Source organism: Microtus oregoni, unplaced genomic scaffold (genome assembly GCF_018167655.1).
Source record: "Microtus oregoni isolate MIOR12 unplaced genomic scaffold, Mior012 000097F_ref0000449, whole genome shotgun sequence".
NCBI lineage: Eukaryota > Metazoa > Chordata > Mammalia > Rodentia > Cricetidae > Microtus > Microtus oregoni.
This window is the reverse complement of record NW_024544710.1, coordinates 2,155,878-2,175,964: the sequence shown is the minus strand read 5'-3', so window position 1 is coordinate 2,175,964 and position 20,087 is coordinate 2,155,878. Positions and strand designations below refer to the sequence as shown.

At 39.3% G+C, this 20,087-nt stretch overlaps 1 protein-coding gene across 3 annotated transcripts in view; it reads left to right on the top strand.

Annotated features, from left to right (window-relative positions):
* Positions 1 to 6,749: 6,749 nt before the first annotated feature.
* Positions 6,750 to 20,087, top strand: part of LOC121442897 (cysteine-rich hydrophobic domain-containing protein 1-like) — a 38,165-nt gene continuing 24,827 nt past the window's right edge. For all 3 annotated transcript variants that reach the window (XM_041644541.1, XM_041644540.1, XM_041644542.1), the window contains exons 1-2: positions 6,750 to 7,030; positions 16,260 to 16,314. In XM_041644541.1, the coding sequence (XP_041500475.1) occupies positions 6,750 to 7,030; positions 16,260 to 16,314 (336 nt within the window). The remainder of the gene's footprint in view (positions 7,031 to 16,259; positions 16,315 to 20,087) is intronic.

Genomic DNA, 20,087 nt, shown 5'->3' with positions numbered 1-20,087 from the left:
ATAATGTAAATCATAAACAGAGTCTCAGTAATTTGAAAGTATTTAGGAACTCTACAGCATAATTTTAAATAACCCATAGGTCCCAGAAGTCTCAAGAGAAATTAAAATGTTCTAACTAATTGAAAATAAAAGTACAGCACATCAGTTATGTGCTGTAGCTAAATCCTAGAGAGATAATTATATGATTAAATGTCTATATAACAAAGGAAGGAAGATTTGAAGGGAACAAATTAAGGGTCCACCATAACAACCTGAAGAGGATAAGGAAATTAAGCCTAAAGCCAGCAACAGAAAGAAAACACTGAAAATGAAATTTTAAGAAATCACCAAAACTGAAAGCAATAAAGAACACATTGACAGAAAACTTTGATCCTTGTACTTTGAGCCACCATCACTGAAGTAATCAACTGCCACCCCAGCAGCAGTAAACTGCAGTTTGGGCCAAGTCACTTTGTCTCTACTGCCAGGAGCCACCCAGAGCCAGTGACCTGATGTTACTGTGATCAACCAGCCCCAAAGCAGGCAGATCTTTTTGAGTTTGAAAGCAGCCTAGTCTACAAAGTGAGCTCAGGACAGGCACAGCTACATAGTGAGACCTTGTCTAAACACACACATGCATACACACACGTGCATGTGTACACACACACGCACATCTGAACACACGTACGCACATATTCACACTGGGGTTCGGGGGCAGGTAAGATTGACTCAGTGGGTAAAGGTACTTGCTGCCAAGCCTGATGATCTAAATTTGACCCCCAGGAGGAGAGACCAACTCCTGCAAGTCATTCTCGGATCTCCACAAGCACACTGTGGCACACCCACACAAATAAATAAATAAGTAGAATTTCTAAAAACAGGAAAGATTCCCCCCCCATATCATTATTCAGCAGGAAATTGAAAATCAAAAGGATAAAATGCCACTGCATATGTATAACAAGGACTAGATACAGGATGATTGTTATGTAAAAGAGCAAGACAGACAATAGCAACTATTAACGTTGAAACGGGAACTTTGGAATCGTCGGACACCGCTGATGCAATGGCGTAGCACAAATTTTAATTGTTCTTAATAATAAAAACCCAGAGTCAGATATCAGGGGATGAAAGCTGAGAGATCAGAGAAGCAGTGCAGCTAGCCACTAGAGAAACCTTTTACCTCTACCAAATCCTCAGACCAAAAGGACAATGCTGTCCTCAGACTGCCTCCTCAGACTGTGTGATTTGCATCTTCAGACTGATTGCTTCAGATTGCTGCCTCAGACTGCATCTGAGCTCCTGTCTCCTCACGCTTTATATTTCTCTCTCCGCCCAGCCATATCCCTTCCTGTCTCTTGGAAATGAAGAAGTGAGAACCACAGCAATACTAGTTGGGACAGTTATAAATTTACACCCAAGTCAGTTCTTCCTAGCCAAAGGACCGGCATAGATAACTGGAAAAAATTTAGGTGGTTGGTTACCTGTATAGCAATTGTAAACAACACAGAAAAGAACTCCAGCTCCACCTTCATCTACACAGCGAGGCCAGTTTTGGTGCTTTGACTCCCATACTTCTGAAGTTGCAAATAATGGTGGGAAAAGAAGGCAATCAGGGCTTCTCATTTTCACTCATCAACTGCAAGGCACGTCTATCTTCAGGATTAGTGCAAATGACATAAGAAGCCCAATTTCTCACTTCATCCAGCAGTACCCCTTATCTGAGCATCAATCAAGTCAATGGGATAAGTGGACATTCATCTTCCACCGGGAGTCACAGAACGATAGATACTGCAACTCAGCTCTCCCTAAGGATGCAGAGCCAAGCAGATAGCAGTCAAAAGAGAAAGTGGAGAGTATCCAGCCTCTCATGAGCTAATGTGAGGATGCTCAAATTAGACTTGAAAACAACTCATTAAACTACACGACTTGAATCCCAGCACTTGGGACCCAGGGGCAGGTAGATCTCTGGGTCTCAGGTCAGCCTAGTCTACATAACATGTTCCAAGCAAGCCAAGACTACATAGTGAGACCTTGTCTCAAAAAAAGAAGAGGAAGAGGGGGAGGAGGAGACTCAAAATAGACGGACAAATAAATCCATACCAAACTACATAGTAATGCAATTTTCAAATATTAACAACAAAGAAAAATATTTAAAGCATCCAGCAAATAAACAAAATATCATTGACAACTCAAAACCAAGAGATTGTTCTTTCTCTAAAACATATGGGTTCACGAAACAAGTGACATAACCTTTTTCAAATGCTGAAACCATCGTCAGTCCAAATTTACACACCCAGCAAAAAGACACAGGTGCAGAAAAGTAAGATGAGTTACTGCCAATGGCCGTGAAGAACACATACAGGAGCTGAGGAAGGAGTGATGCAGGGCTGGAGCTCTTCTCCCAGTGTGTGTGTGAGGTCCTGGGTTCCATCCCCAGCAAGGTAAAAGGAAAAAAAAAAGACCAGAAAAGAGAACATGGAACAAAGACAAGACAAAATAGGAAAGACAACAAAAATGTCAAATGTCTTGAAATATCAGGAACAAAGAAGGAACAGTATGCTAAATTTTAATAAACACCTTTTATGTTTATAAATGGTGATGGCAGTTGAGTTGTAAATAAATCATTCAGAAGACGGAAAATAACTCACGAGAATGGCAGCTGATAGAGCCACTCTGGAAAAATATTTCAACAATTTTATTAAGTTCAATATAATCTTTGTTTAAAAAAATTATCATCAACTCTGTGTGTGAACATGTGTGCAGGTGCCCATAGAGGTTAAAAGCATCTAATCTGTGGAAGTTGGAGTCACCTGTTGTACACTGCCCAAATAATGGGTGTTGAGAAACAAATTTAGATCTTATGTGCTCTTAACCTCTGAGCCATCTCTCCAGTCCCAAAGTTCAACATGGTCTTAAGTATGTGGCCCAGTATTCTACTTAAATATATCTATTCAAGAAAAAATTAAACCGGGTGGTGGTGGTATACGGCTGTAATCCCAGTACTTGAGGGACAGAGGCAGGTGGATCTCTGTGAGTTCGAGGCCAGCCTGGTCTATAAACTGAGTTCCAGGACAGCCAGGGCTGTTACACAGAGAAATCCTGTCTCAAAAAAAAAGGGAAAAAAGAAAAAGAAAGAAAGAAACAAAAAGAAAAAGAAAAGAAAGTGAAAAATTAAAGCATGTTTCACAGAGACATATGAATGTCTATAACATAGCATTTTCACAATATACAAAAGGTGAAAGGGGTCCAAATGTCATCACCAAGTGAATAAAGAAGCAAAATGTAATATATTGCAAAAATGAAATAGTATTTATCCATTATAAGGAACAAAGTCCTAATAAATGACACAATATGATGAACCTCAATGGCACACTAAGCAAAAGAAGGTGTCAGAGACAGCATATTTTATAACACAATTTATTTGAAAAGCCCACAACACAGACTGAGAATACATAGGAATGGGAATGAGAATGGGGGTATTGAATTGAGGCAGTGGATACATTCTAAAATTAGTTTGTGGTAATGACTGCATAAATCTGTAAATCGACTAACGTCACTGAATTGTGTACTTTAACAAATAAACAAAGCTATCTTTTAAAACTGTGAAACCTTCTCAGTCCATTAAACCTGAGACTTTGTGCCTCAGGCCCCCACCTATTAGATGAGAAAATTGCCCTCATGACCTCCTCAGCACATTAGGTAAGCAAAGCCTTATACCACCTGCTTTCCTCTGCATCCACTCACCAATTTACTAGCCTGAAAGCCAGCTTATCATTTAAAAGCCATCACGCTTCATGTGTTCACTGGCAGTGGACAGACAAAACATGTTTTTCTCGGCTTTCCCAATCTCAGTCCTCCTGGCAGAACTGATTACCTTTGCAATCACACATGCTTTTTCAGCACCGTGTATGTGCAGGCAAACAGATGAGCTGATCAGACTGTGCTTGCACACTTGGCCAAGCGCAGCACTTCTCTACACTGCTTTGTCCTTTTGACTTCTAACTAAACGTCAGTGGCCTCTTTCCAATTTATTTAGTTTGTTTTTTATTTTGCTTGAGATAGTGTCCAAGGCTCACTTCATTCATACTTACTGAGGTGCCAAGGATGAACTTGAACTTCTGATCCTCCTGCCTCCACCTCCCAACTTTTGGGATTACAAATATGCACCTCCATCTCCAGTTTATGCTGTGCAGGAGATTACAAGTAGGGTTTTCCTGCATGATAGGCAAGCTCTCTACCAACTAAACTACGTCTCTGGACTCTCCGCTTTGAAACTTACAGTAGAATTTCCTCAGCCCTCTCTCCCTTCATCTTTCCATCTCCCCCAGTCATTATATCCTAGCTTGACAACAGTTCTAATGTCTTATTGCATTTATCACAAAATCCAAGTCTTTTCCTTTCTGTCAGCTATTCCTTCCTAGACTAATCTTTAGTGATGGAAATGAGAAGCTACCACTGGAGCAGTAATCAGCAAAATAGTATTATTCCCTCTAGATACTGATTTACTGGACTCTTTATAGAGAAGATGTTTGGGAAATATTTAATCTCCTCTGTGATTTTGTCTTGCTTCTTAAAAAGAACAGGTACAGAATATTGAAGTTGATCTCAGTCTGGGGTCATCCACTCTCATTGTTGATATATGTTTAATAGTACTGGGAAAAACCAATTATTGTTATGAAATACTTTAAGATTCTTTTATCCTAATCTCTGGCTAAAGTAAAGTTCTTTATACAACAAAAGGCTCCATTTGTTTTTTTATAGATAATGTTACATCTTACTTCTCAATTCCAAAACAAACAAGCTATTGAATATAATGAAAAATGCAATATTAATAACACCAATTCCTTGATATCTGAACAATATCTCTTACAAAAAAGATTTCTTTCTTCCACACATGCCTAAGTATATTTGATTACTGCCAATATGGTGCTGATGCTAGGCTTATTCTAAATTCCAGGCTCTGTCTGTTTCCCCAGTCACATCACCTAATCAGAATGAAAGCTCTAGCGCAGCGGAAGGCATAGGAAAGCTGGTATTAATGGAGCGTACCTGCACCGCGATATTCATTCTATTAGGAGCAGCTGCACTATATAGTCTTAACGGCACAAAGTCTGTGCTGCTACCAGGTATGAACCAGTTTGGAACATTACCTAAATACTTGAAATATGTGGCCTCTGTATTTTAGTGATGGAGTGAAGATGAGGTAGAACGTTTGAAACGGGGACAGGGTAGGGTGGGGGAAAAAAGGTCACTACAGACCTGAATGAATTATTTAAATTTTCTGATATTTAATATGTCATCTTTTTAAATTATTTATTTTTATTTTATGTGCATTGATGTATATCTGTGTGAAGGTATCAAATCCCCAGAACTGGAGTCACAGGCAGGTGTGAGCTACCATGTGGGTGCTGGAAATTGAACCCGGGTCCTACTGGAAGAGCAACCACTGCTCTTAACTGCTGAGCCATCTCTCCAGTCCATCAATTCTTCATCTATAAAAGACATATAAAGGTACCTACCTCACCAGATTGTTTGAATTAACTGACCTATGGTATTGGGAAGAATATAGCTTAGAGTCTATAGAATAGGCTATGTTAATTAATATGTCTCTAAACTGGCATGCCTTCTACACACTCTCCAGCTCCACTCCTCAAAACCCCAATTTCTTTTCCTTCCTTCCTTCCTTCCTTCCTTCCTTTTTTCTTTCCCCTTTTCCTCCTTCTTCCCTCCTTCCTTCTTTCTTCCTTTCTTTCTTTTTCATAAGACAGGGTTTCTCTGTGTAACTCTAGCTGTCCTGGAACTAGGTCTATAGACCAAGCTAGCCTTACTCAAAGATTCTCCTGCCTCTGCCTTCCAAGTGCTGGGTTTGAAGGCATGTGCCACTACACCTGGCTTCAAACATGTTTATTCTTATTAATAAGAACCAACCAAAATGCACCACTGCCCCCAAGCCTTTCCAAGCAACTTTAGGCACTGTAGCTGTTTGACTAAGAGTACAGGGCTTTGGGAGTAGGAAGAGACTCCAGATTTAAAAGCTCCTCTGTCACTTACTAGCTCCATGACCTTGAACAAATTACTTGCTCTCTATGTATCTAGATTTCCCTTGTGTGATATTTGAATCAACATGGTACACCCATCAAAGAGTTGTAGGGAAGAGTAAATGAGATACGCACACAGAGCACTTAGCACAGTCTGTGACACTTAGCAAGTCCCCAAAGTACCATTCAGCAGGAGAAATTAATAGAAAGTTTCCTCTTTTGTAAAACGTTAATAAAAATGTTTGCCCTTAGGATTGAACAGTCTCTTCGTAAGGGAGTGACATATGTGTACCTTTAGATATTTTGGGCAAAGTCCTAAACTCGCTTTTATAGAATTTGCTTTCCCTCGACTGCCTGCATAGAGGTAAATATATCCCGCATTAATTAACAGGCACTAAAACGAGAACGTACGTCCCCTGCGTACGAGAGACTGACGTCCGAAGCGCAGTACGAAGATCAGCACCCGCAGACCGGACCTCGAGAATTCCCTGGAGTTCACCTCTACCGGCCCCCTCCCCTTGGAGCCGCGCAAGCGTACACCGAATTTACTCCTTGGTCCCTCATGCCCCCGCCTCCAACCCCCGCTCTGTCTGCCCAATATGCAGGCGCGTCTCCTCAAGTGCTTTCCCTACCCCCTCCTCTTTCTCTTCAGTCAGTTCCCCCTCCTCTCCCAGCCGCTCCGCAGGTTCAAACTCTTCTCCCAGCGAGTGGCGGCAGTTGTGAGGTCACGTGATGAGCATCCTGCTGCCCAACATGGCGGAGTTCGACACCATCTCAGAACTGGAGGAGGAAGAAGAAGAAGCAGCAACGACGTCGTCGTCGCCGTCGTCGTCGTTGTCGTCGTCGTCGGTATCTGGGCCCGATGAGGATGAGGAAGATGAGGAGGAGGAAGAAGAGGAGGAAGAAGAGGAGGAGGAGGAGGTGCAACCCCCGCCTCGGGTAGTGAGCGAGGAGCATCTGCGGAGATATGCCCCAGACCCTGTGTTGGTGCGCGGCGCCGGCCACATCACTGTGTAAGCTATTGGGGCCGGGGTCCTGCGGAGGCTGAGAATTGGCGGCAGACAATGAGAAGGGCATCGAAGGGCCTGCAGAGTGGGAAGGGCTGACTAAGACATACTGTTAGCAAAGGACACCTGGTTTAAATAGAGAAACCGCAGATTGAATAGGTGTAGTGCAAAAGAAATGGGGAGAGTGACATCGACCCTGAGAAAAGAGTGAGTGTAGGACATGGAGTTACGGGGTGGAAAGCTAGAGGCACTGGAGTAGGGGTGATCCGCTTGTACGTGTTCTGGCAAGTCAATAGTCTCTAAGCTGCAGGATGTACTAGGCTTCTCTGCTGGCAAGTGAATAGCCTCTGAACTGCAGGATGTACTAGGCTTCTCTGCTGGCAAGATTGATGGCTAGTGGAAAACGGCGACTGCTGTGACATGTGACAAGATCTGGGCTTAGATTCTTCAAAACAAAACTGTGATGCATTTTGTGAATAATATAAATATTCATCCACCCACATATTTATCCATCCATTCTTCCTATCCAATGCTTATATGAATGAATATCGTCATCCTTTCTCTGTTGAACGCACTACTCTGACGTTCCTGTAATATCACATCATTAGAGGTTCAGGTTGATAAGAATCTATGCAAAGTAGAACGAGCAATGGACAGAGGGTGAGAGATCTTGGTTGCTAATCTCAGTTTCCCTTCTTACTAGCCCTATGACCTTGGTCAGTTGATTCTTACTTCCGGACTTTGGGTTCTCCAAATGAAGGGTTTGAAGTACATGGTTTCTAAGCCCTTTGGTTCTGAAATAAATTAAGATGCCTACAGGGGATTTTGTTCGCCCAAACATTAACTATATAGGGAAATTGGCCTTTGATGAATTGAGGATGATTTCTCTAAAACTCATCCAAGGTGGCTTCTTTTACATTGAAATTCTGTATCGTATTTGGGAAAATAAAGTGTGCAAGGACTTCATATCATCTTGGTTACACAGTAAAAGAAGAAAAACTGACCTCTGGGCTTTGAAGAGTGGGTCCCAGTTTTTATTAGCTTGGATTGTAAATACTTAGAATTTTGAGTATGGTGTTGTGTTCATGCTCTTAACTGTGGTGTCATTTACTGCATTTTCAAAATAGATTTGCCCCTTTTCATCACGTCTCCCTATCTTTCATTTTGATCATGGCTCACCTAGTCCCTTTGACTCAACTGAGTGCTTGCATGAAATCATTCAGTATGTATCAATTCCTCAATCGTGTTAGCTTTTAATTTTTAGCATGTTAACTCTTTTGACTATAATACACTTTTAAATTACTGAATGATGTATTACCAAATATTTTTTCAGTTGTGGTGGAAGGCTTTGGGGAGACTTTAGGCCTTATTTTTGATTAGGTAATTTTCAGACAGTTTTTCTCAGTCCAGGGTTTTTGCAGAAAGCCTGCAATGCTCAGGTGCCAACTTACTGCAGTTTTACTTCCATTCCTTTTGTCACTAGGGTGACCATTATCCCAGCTAATTATGATGCTGGCACCCAGGGTTCTTTTTATGCAGATTCTTTTACATGACCAAGCAGAGCAATGGTTTTTATACTGCGATCCATAATTTTATGTTCCACTTTCCCCCATTATTTTCTAAAATTCAAACAGTGCATGCATAGCAAGGAAGCATAATTTAAGTTCTCTAAAACTTCCTCGTGGCTCCATTCTACGCGCCACACAACCAATTTCCTTTCTTCATTTAAAACAGAGCACTGAGATTTGCTGTGTCTAGCCTCTTGTACATGTAATTCCCTGCCGACACCACACACACACACACACACACACACACACACACACACACAGTTTAAAAATTCTGGAATCACATGTAAAGAGATAATGCCAGTAGTATCTTGGTATTAATTGGAAAAAAGTCTGAAAAGCATAAGCCAGTACTTAAATCCTAGAGATGAATATAGTTTGGAAAATTGTTTGGCTTTGTTGTATACATTTTCTTATTTAGGAAGAACATTTGATGCTAAATATCTAACATTGAAGAAAAGGACTGTTGCTGGGCGGTGGTGGCGCACGCCTTTAATCCCAGCACTTGGGAGGCAGAGGCAGGCGGATCTCTGTGAGTTTGAGACCAGCCTGGTCTACAGAGCTAGTAGTTCCAGGACAGGCTCCAAAACCACAGAGAAACCCTGTCTCGAAAAAAAACCAAAAAAAAAAAAAAAGACTGTTTAGAAGGTCTGCTAGAAGCCAGACATGGTGCTTTATGCCTGTGATTCCATCACTTGGGAGACTAAGACAAGAAGAGTGCCATGAGATCAAGGCCAATCTGGGGTCATATAATGAACTCCAGACCAACCTGGGCTACAGAGTGAGACCCTGTCTTTAATAAAAATTTTTGGTTGGGATCTGAGACATGAACTATAATAGCAAAACCTTCCATAGGTTGAGTAAGTCTGTAAGAATAATTTTAATCTAATACATCTAAAATGTCGAATTTTGTTTCCATTTTTCTGATGTAGGCATGTGTCGATTGTGCTAAACTATGTTTTATTGGGGGTGAGGGTGTGATGAACTCAAACTAGGGCACTGTGCATCGAGGCAAGTGCTGTGTCACTGAGCTACACTCTTGGCCCTATATCTATGTGAGTGAACTCTTTCTTTCCTTTGTTCTTTCTTTTTTTATTCCTTTTTTTTTGCTGTTTTTTTTTTGAAACAGTGTTTCTCTGTGTAACAGCTCTGACTGTCCTGGAACTTGTTTTGTTGACAAAACTGGCCTTGAACTCAGAGATCCCTCTGCCTTTGCCTTCTGAGAGTACTGAGATGAAAGGCATGTGCCGCCACCACCCAGTTGAATGAACTATTTCTTATTCTTTTGTACCCTGACTTTGTGCTTTATTCGATCTTCATCTGTGGAAGATTTTGTTTCTATTGAAAGTTGAAAACGTGGGAGTTGTCACTATCAACTGGACTTTTTTAAAAAGGGGGAGTGTTTTGTAGCTTTTCACCATGAGTAAGAGATACATATTTAAGACGATAGTTATATTTAACCTGATTCTAACTCAGTATATCTTAAACTCAACATTTTCCCTCCCCAAATGGCTTATATTTCTATTTGCCACATTTCTGGCAGTGACCCCAACATTCTACTTTTCCAGGGTAATATTTTAAATCTTTGAGCCATTTTGACTCTTCTCCTTGAATTGCCCTATGTCTGATTTTCCCAGAATTGTCATCATACATTTGGAAATTCGCTTAGATTTTTCATTTTCTCTATTCTTCTTTGGCAGCACTCTTGTTTGAGTGGCCATCATCTCCTTCTTGAGTTATAGCCATAATCTGCTGCCTCTCCTCATTTCATTGTGCATGCCCATGCCAAACTAATTTTCTTAAAATTCCATTCAATTGTGCCACTGTCCTGTTGTAAACCTGCATTGGATCTTTATTAGACCTTAGTGTTCTCAACATTAGAATTCAAGGAGTCCCTCTCATGTCTTCTTTTCTGCCATCCATACCCTTTTCTTCTAATCTCCACCCAAGCAAAGTCTTGTACCATAAGGCAGCTCCTGGCTCCAGTAGTGCCTCACTTTGACCCCTCTAGAATCTAGAGTCCAGATTGCCCTGTAATATATTCAAACCCCAAACCTTCTGATATTCACATCCTCTTCAGCTGCTATCTAATCTCTCTTCCTTCTCCACATTCCTTAAGAGTACATACGTGCACTATATTTACTTCCTCTTATCTGGATTCTGCCACCTTAACTGTGAAGATTCTGACCTTAGTTGAGATCACCATGATCAGAGACTGGGAGTATAGTTTTGCAATAGAGTGCTTGCCTGGCATGTATTTTTTTTTAACAGTCTTCTTCCTGTCTTGTTTCTTAAATACCTGTGATTTTATGCTTAGCCCTCTACTCTTACTGTCTACATATCTTAAATGGTCTCTTCTTGCTTCTTGTGGTCTCAGTTATCCAGTGTTTCTGTACCAGACTCTGCTTGGACACTTCCCTGGGCTACTTAACCCTCAAACATGCCTCTTATTGCTCTCTATTTTCCATCTCAGTTGAGTGTACCTCCTTTTACTCATCACAGCATGCTATTTCATATCGTCAATGTCTGTTCCACCTAGTGCTTCCATCTTAAATGCCAGCATATACCTCCCTTTACCCTAGCTTTCCAAATGTCACCATTTCCTATGTTTTTTTCGCTCTTGCTAAATTGGAAGCACACCAGCAAGAACAATCTCTCTTTCCCTATGAATCTTCAGTGCCTACCATAATACTTGTTTAAGAAAGTTCAATGAATATTGGCTTGCTTTAGTGATAGTTTATGCCCCTTGTTGTGCAAACTATATTATAGGCCTTCAATGTGAGTTTGTTCAATCATGCTATAAAGGAGACTATTCTGAGCTGTATATATAGCTGTAATAATATAATAATCCTAGTGATGAGGTACCATCACTCTCCAACTGACAGTATCACTGTTCCTCTATAAAGCTTTCTTAAGCTAGCTCATGTGTGTAAAAGTACTCCAATTTACTTGTATCATCTTAATATTTTTGACCTTTTAGTTATTTTAACAAAATATGAATTTTAATATTAAATTAATTATAATATCATAAGAAACAGAGTGAGCCAGTTGTGATGGTGCACACCTTTAATCCTAACACTGAGAGGCAAAGACAAGTTTGAGTATGAGTTAGAGTCCAGCCTGGTAATGAGACCCTGTCTCAAAAAACAAAAAGTATTACTAAATTAACTCCCACAGGTTTAAGACTTTAGAAACAAAATGATGGATGTCACTTGCAAATGTGAACTATTTCAAAAATGCTGTAAATTTGAGTTATATTTTTTCTTCTTTTTTAGGATAAATATTGGGCCACAGTGTATTGAAGTATAGAAAACAAATACATCCGATGAGACTCCCCCCCCCATGTCTATAAACACAAGCACACTTCTATTTCTTAAAATGTATGGGTGTTTGTACTTGCAAGAGTACCTGTATAGAAGGTAGTTGAGATGACTTCTGAATTACCAGTTTTCAAGGAATCTCACTAAAATTATTATATAGAAAATCAAAACTAACTGGTATGAGCAAGGCCCTGGGTTCAATCCCCAGCATTGAAAACAATCAGATGACTATTTTACAAAGCTTTAAGCCATCACGTAGTTTGGTTTATTTCCAGAAGAAAGATCTAAGTAGAATTGAAAACAAACAAACAAACAAAACTTCTGTTTGTATTATATGGCATGGTTTTTCTTTTTCTTAGTGCAGTAGAATTCACTACACGTGCTTCAGAATCAGTACACTATTATTAAGTACATACTTTTCTAGCAAAATAGTAGTTCTTGTTAGCAGAATTTGACTGCACTGATTATTTTACCTGAGCACATGAGCTTTCATTTTGGCAAGGCTTTTAAATGATTGAAAATAGTAATTTTTACAAGCATGGAAAGCGAGGGATGTAGGGAGGCAGGAAGAAACAAGGAAAATGATCCATCCTTCTTTGTCTCCATTTCCTATAGTCCAAAGAATTGTTCCAAGAAATTAAAATGTAGGGGCATTGAAACACTTAAAGAAAATTCAATCATTGATAACCACCAGCTTGGTCAACTTCGAACACATAATAGACTCTATATTTAATAAAGTCAATAAAATGGCTTCTGAGTAGTTCCCAAGTGCCTCTTTGTCTAATGCTGAAGAGTACCACATCTTGGCTAATGCCTATCACTGATGATTAATGAATAGATGCATTTGTGTAACCTCTATAGAACCATAGCTTCTTTTTGTTTGTTTGGTTTTTGTTTTTTGTTTGTTTTTCAAGCTTGGAGTGCATCACCACTACCTGGCTGAGCCACAGTTCTTAACTTCATAGTTTGCTTATGAAACAGAGGTAAGGTGTTTATACAACAGCAGCCATTTCAGTATATTTGTGGCTACCAAGTTAAACCCTCAGAATTAAGGTTATTTGAAGTAAGCACTCTTTTTATGTCCTCAGTGTTAAAGAAAGAAAATATGTAAGAAAGAAATCCCTGGTTGGTGAGAATAGGATAGCTATTCCTTGTTAGCCAAAACTATGAGAGTAGTGAGTCTGGTTTGCTTTTTGTGATGGATTCTCACTATATGGTTCAAGACTGGCCTTGAGCTCACTATCCTCCTGCCTCATCCTGGGATTGCAAGGCAGATGATGCCAGTTTCTTTATATTTTATAGTATAGATAAATAGTTGACCCTGAATACTCACAGGTTTTGCATAAATCCAACCATTTGCAATTCAAAAATACCTGAAAAAAATACCATCTATATTGAACATGTATGGAAATTCCCTTATCGTTATTCTGAATAACAATATAGTATAGCAACCATTCACATAGCAGTTGTATTAGCTATTACTGGGATGATTTAAAGAATACAAAAGCCAGGCGGTAGTGGCGCACACCTTTAATCCCAGCACTCAGGAGACAAAGGCAAGAGGAGCTCTGTGAGTTCGAGGCCAGCTTGGTCTAAAGAGCAAGTTGCAGACAAGCTCCAAAGCTACAGAGAAACCCTGTCTCAAAAAACCAAAAAAATTACAAGAGGATGTGCACGGGTTACGTGCAAATACTATTCCTTTTTAGTATAAGGAACTTGGGGCTGCAGAGATGGATGGCTCTGCAGTTTAGAGCACTTGCTCTTACAAAGGACTGAGATTCAGCTCCCAGTACTCATGTGAACACTCATAACCATCAGTAACTCCAGTGTCAGGAGATCTGACACCCTTTGCTGACCTCCAGGGATACTGGACAAGCGCATGGTACACATACATATATGCAGGCAAAATATATGCATAATAGAATTAAATAAATATAAAAATTGTTAATAGTTATTTTGATGTCCAAGGTCATCTCCAAAGACACTCAGAGATGTCTATATATTGCTCATAAAGGAGATTTTTAAGAAGTAAAAAATATATTTCCTTTACGATTTTAATATACTTTTTATATTTTAGAAGTTTCATTTTTGCTCATTAAAAAAGAAAATGAGTGCCGGGCGGTGGTGGCGCACGCCTTTAATCCCAGCACTCGGGAGGCAGAGGCAGGCGGATCTCTGTGAGTTCGAGACCAGCCTGGTCTACAAGAGCTAGTTCCAGGACAGGCTCCAAAACCACAGAGAAACCCTGTCTTGAAAAACAGAAAAAAAAAAAAAGAAAGAAAATGAGTAACTATTATTTTTAGTTCTCACTACTTCTTAACTAGATAGAAACTTGACTTTAGGCAAATCATTTAATTAATTGATTTTTTAAAATGTTTTTAAGTGCTAGGATTAAAGGCATGTGCCATCATGAATATCAGCTTCTCCATCCAGAAAAATGGGAATGACAATACTTTTAGAGGCCTTTAAGACTTGGAAGTAGCAGCACCTGGGAGGCAGAGGCAGGCAGATCTCTGTGAGTTTGAGGCCAGCCTGGTCTACAGAGCTAGTTCCAGAACAGACAGGGCTACAGAGAGGAACCCTGTCTCGAAGTAATGTAGTTACTTAGCACAGTTACTTAGCCTGACAAATACATAGTTACTAATATGTGTTGCCTGTTACTGCTTCCTTTCATGGCGTTCTCAACACTATTTTTCTTTTTGCTTTTCCATCACCCACTGCCATAAAATTGTTAGTATTATAATACGGGATTGTCTGGCATTCAAAAAGTAACCTAAGTTATCCCTACTCAGTTCAACAAATGGATGAATGAAGGCCTGTAAAATTCCTTTTGACTTTATTGCATATTTTAATGAACATATTGGAAGAGAAAACTTTAGAGGCGAGCATCTCTTTCTCAAAATGATTGAACAAATAAAAGGCATTTAAAAAGATCTTTTAATTGTCTGAAGAGTAACTGGTCGCAAGTTATCAAAGTATAGTTCCAAAGTCTACATTAATGATAAAAGAATACTTTTATATGTTTTTTTGACACAGGGTTTCTCTGTGTGTATCCCTGGCTGTCCTGGAACTCACTCTGTAGACCAGGCTGGCCTCGAACCCACAGATATCTGCCTGCCTCTGCCTCCCAAGGTCTGGGATTAAAGGTGTGTGCTACCACCACCCAGCAGAAAAGAATACTTTTTTTAAAAAAATTGTATACATGGACAAAAAAGTAGGAAGAATAGCATAATTCATCCTCATATATTGTCGTCATCCAGTTCTAACAATTATCTACTAAAGTAGATTTTTAACAGAGAAACATTTTAGTCAAAAGCTATAACATGGGGGGGGGCGCTGGAGAAGTGGCTCAGCTGAGAGCACTGGCTGCTCTCCCAGAGCACCTGGGTATGATTCCCAGCACCCACATGGCAACTCCAAGCCCCTGTAACTCTAGTCAGTTCCAGGGGATCCAGTACTCTTTTTCTGGCCTCCAAGAATACCACACATACAGGCCGGGCAGTGGTAGCGCACACCTTTAATCCTAGCACTCGGGAGGCAGAGGCAGGCGGATCTCTGTGAGTTCGAGGCCAGCCTGGTCTACAAGAGCTAGCTCCAGGACAGTCTCCAAAGCCACAGAGAAACCGTCTTGGGAAATAAAAAAAAAAAAACCCACACATGTAATTAAAAATTTAAAATTATGACTCCTAGCTATTTTTAGTCTCATGGGTATAGTTAGAATTCCACTTATATTTTTTATTACTTAAAACATTTTTTAATTGAGTTAAAACTTATTTATTGTATGGGCATTGATATGAAGGTGATGAGATCCTCTGAAATTGGAGTTACAGACTGTTGTGAGTGCTGGGAGCCAGGGTCCTCTGGAAGATCAGCTATTGCTTTTAACCACTGAGCTATCTCTCCAGCCCACTTAAAACGATTCTTAATTTAAATATATTCTGATCATATTCTTCCCCTCACTCAAGGGGAGATTTCCAGATTTTTTCAGCCTCCCTACCCACCCAAGTTCTTTCTGAAAAACAAACAAGAACCCAATAAAACAACAATTTTTAATTGCTTTCCTGAGATTTCTTTAACTACTAATTTGGACAAATAGTCAAAAAATTATTTTTCTAAGTATGTAAAGTTTTATTTGGAACATACTTTTTAATTTAATGTTGTTTTCGGGACTTACAAATTTTTTAAATCCATTACTTAGTTTTAACTAGCATATACATCATAAAGTTGTGCATATTCAGGACATGTTTTTAAATCTGAAGACCAAAGGAAACTGCATGGGTGTATAACCTATTGGGAGAAAGGGTTAAATATGCTGAAGAGAATAGATTATGTTTTGTCTTTGTTTTTAAGGTTTGGATTAAGCAACAAATTTGATACGGAATTTCCCTCAGTTCTGACAGGGAAGGTAAGTGAGTTTGCATTGAATTTTCCGATTTTAATGCACTGTGTTATGGTTTATTCAGTGTTATGACAAATGCTTTGACTCACTGGTAATGAAGCCAAATAACAGGAGGCCTCCGTACTTGGAAGCTGTGGTCGCAGTGACTAAATGGTGTTACCATGACAACCAGCCTCTGGCCAGCTATTTTGTCTGTTGTTTCTTAATGTCAGCCATTGTTTATTTACCTGTTCAGCTTTTCCAGTGTCGCCTTTTTTGCACAGCACAGGTAGCTGTAATTATTTTCATTTAGATCTATAATTTCTAATATGTCTCATTACCAAATTATTTTTGTAACTGAGTCACTATTATTTTTAAAGTGTTGTGTGGCACGGCATCATTTATTACAAATAAAAAGCATCACATTTTTGGTTAGATTTTTTTTTTCCTTTTAGATTGAGTTTCTAAAATTAGACTCACAGCAATAAATAACTACCTTTCTATTTGCGGGTTTCTCTATATTCAGTTGCATTCTTGCTCAAAATTCAGACTTCCCAGGATTGAAACCTATCATTATGGATTAATGTACAGCATGATGATTATTAATAATATTGTACTATATACTGAAAGTTTGCCAAATGAACAGATTTCAGGTTCTCTAAAAGAAACGATAAATAAGTATGTAAGGAGATATATTAACTTGCTTGACTGTAGTAATTATTTCACTATATATAGGTATATTAAAATGTCATGTTGAGCTGCTTGGTAGCACAGATATGTAAACACAGCACTAACATTCAAGAGGGTCATGAATTCCAGGCCAGTTAGAGCTTGTGTCAAAAAAGCTACCACCACTAACAACAACAACAACAAACCCATCAGCATATTGTACACTTGAAATGTTGCCTTTTTTGCTTTGTTTTGCTTTGGTTTTTTGGTTTTTTTGTTGTTGTTTTTCTTGGTTTTTCGAGACAGGGTTTCTCTGTGTATCTTTGGAGACTGGCCTGGAACTCGCTCTGGAGACCAGGCTGGGCTCTAACTCACAGAGGAAGTACCTCTGCCTCTGCCTCCTGAGTGCATGCACCACAGCCTGGCTGAAATATTGCCTTTTAAAAATGTACTGTATTTGGGAAAGTTCTCTTACAGGAATGGTAACTTTCAGTTTGGGGTGATGGCTCAGTGGGCAAAAAGTCCTTGCTCTGCAAGCATGAGAACCCGAGTTCAGATCCTCAGTACCCACATAAAAGCAGGTACAATGGGGGACATTCTCCAGCCATTTAGTTTAGAAGAAATGATGAGTTCCAGGTTCAGTGGGAGATCCTGTCTCAAAATAAGGTGGAGAGTGAGAGAGCTTTAGAGACAACTCAAGTCCATCTCTGGCATCTACACTTGCACAGGCAAGTGCATGCACACACGCTCACACACACACACACACACACACACAGAGAGAGAGAGAGAGAAAGAGAGAGAGAGAGAGAGAGAGAGAGAGAAAGGCATAGAGAGATGGAGGGATTGAGAGAGGGAGAGGGCAGGGAGGGGAAGAAAAATCTCTTTGGTATAAATGTTCGGCTTTGGTCTCTAGTATGTTCTACCTGCCACTCCTAACCATTTAGAATACTTCACCAAGTGCAGCAGCAGCAGCTTAAACTTAGGTATGTTTTATAAACACTAGTAAGAAACATTTTCTCCAAATGTGTATAATTAAACATGGAAATATCTCCTGAATAATAACATTGATATAAACATGATGTGTTTAATATTAAAATTAAACATGTAAATCAAAACATCTCCAATAGAAAATATCTTTACATTTTCCTTAAGGCTACTGCATGTGTTGCCTGGGAAATTACATATAGCTTTAATACTAGCTTAATATGCTGGATAGTGTTGCATGCCTGTAATTCAAGCACTCGGGAGGCAGAAACAGGCAGACCTCTGTGAGTTCGAGCCCAGCCTGGTCTACATAACAAATTCCTAACCAGCCAGGGATACATAATAAAACCCTGTCTCAAAAAAATTACTAGCTAAATTTTTTCTACATGTTTAAAATTAGAGACCTAGAAAATTCTAGAAAACTGTCAGTAAATATAGTTCCCAGGCATAAGCATTATCCATTTTTTAAATTAGCCAGTTTTATGTGCTGAAGTAATCTTTAGAATATCTTTTCACACCTCTTCATTCCTTTCCAAACTTTTTGGAACTAAAAATTCCATTGACCCATAAGATACTAAGATTTTTTAAATCGGAGTTGTAAGAATGGTAAGCTGCTTTTGGGATCCATTCATACAGCCTAGATAATCTGGAGGGAACTGTTCTTGAAAACATCCATTCTTTTTTTTTCCAATCTGTCTTTTTCTCTTTTAGAAACAGGATTTTGTTATGTATCTCAAGCTGCCTGGAATTTATTATATAACCCAAGCTGATCTGAAGCTTGTAGCAATCCTCCTGCCTCAGCCCTCTGATGTTATGATTACAAGCATGAGTCACCATGCCTGGCTAAAATAGCTATTCTTTTCAGGTGACTATTTTTATAGTACACACCATATTGATGTGTCTTTATGTTCAATTATATGTTATTTGTATTGTTCACACTTTTGCATGTGTACATGGCTATACATTGGGTAATGCAGAAATGTTAGTGCAATGTTTTCTTAATGTGTGTTTGACAATGAGAAAAGCACTAAAAGTAATTCTGAAAGTCTGATGTTAGTTTCTTTGTTTGTTTGTTTGTTTGCTGTGGATCAAGCCCTGGGCCTTGCTCACACTAAGCATGCGTGCTACCTACCACTGAGCTTCATCTCAAGTTCCTGGCGGTCTGATTTTTAAGGTTACATGTTTATGACATAAATACAAGTTTTATTTTCTTAATGAGATTTTTTTTCTCCAGTAGGAACTATTTTACTTGTATGGATTAGTGTGGATTATTAAACCATTTCTCTAATAAGTAGGGGAAGGACGAATAAAAATATGAAAAACTAAATTAAAAGGTCTTAATTCCCTACTTACTACTCCTTGTGTAGATTGTCTTAAAATGGGTAAGTGTAATACCTGGCAGAAAAGAGTTGCCCTTTAGAAAAATCAGCTTTTGGCATGAGAGAGATATTCCAAGTAGCTGGCTTGAGGTCAACAAAATTGCAGTGAGTTAGGAAAATCTAAAAGGCCATTTTGTAAATTCCACAACTCAGTATTAACGTTTTGCTTCTTTTGTGTTAATTCTTGTAAGTGCAGAAAAGATTGTTTTTCCCATTTCACTAAAGGTAAGTTATCCTGTCGTGATAGGACAAATCATGTAGGTATGTATGTGTATCCACACAGATTCTGGTGAGAGCCTCCAGTTCTCAGCTTGAGAGGAGTGAAGGGTGTTATGGGGAGAACGCTGTGCAGTATTGGGAATGGTGAGCCATAAAAATTGCCCTTTTCTATTGTGGTCCTGTATGACAAGCGATTGCTATGCTTGTGGGCCTCACAATGAGGGAGGCGAATCAGTCCTGCTGGGCTTTGCTTGGATTGCTTCTGAGTCTCCTGCATCCTGTTATAAAATATTATGACCCTTTTCTCCACCTTCATGTTGTTGTTTTCTTTTTTTCTCTCCAAGAGAGTCAAAAGGAATGACATATTTCTTTATAGCCTACTGTCCAGTTAGAAAGTCAGAGGCTCCCAGCCGACATTCAATACTAGAAATAGTTGTATACATGAGTCAAATGGTCCTAACTCGGAATCTGCAGTTAACTAAACATTTCTCTGCTTATTCAAAGCGAAGAGTTAGTCAATTCTCATTCCCTATCTCTGCTTTAGGATTT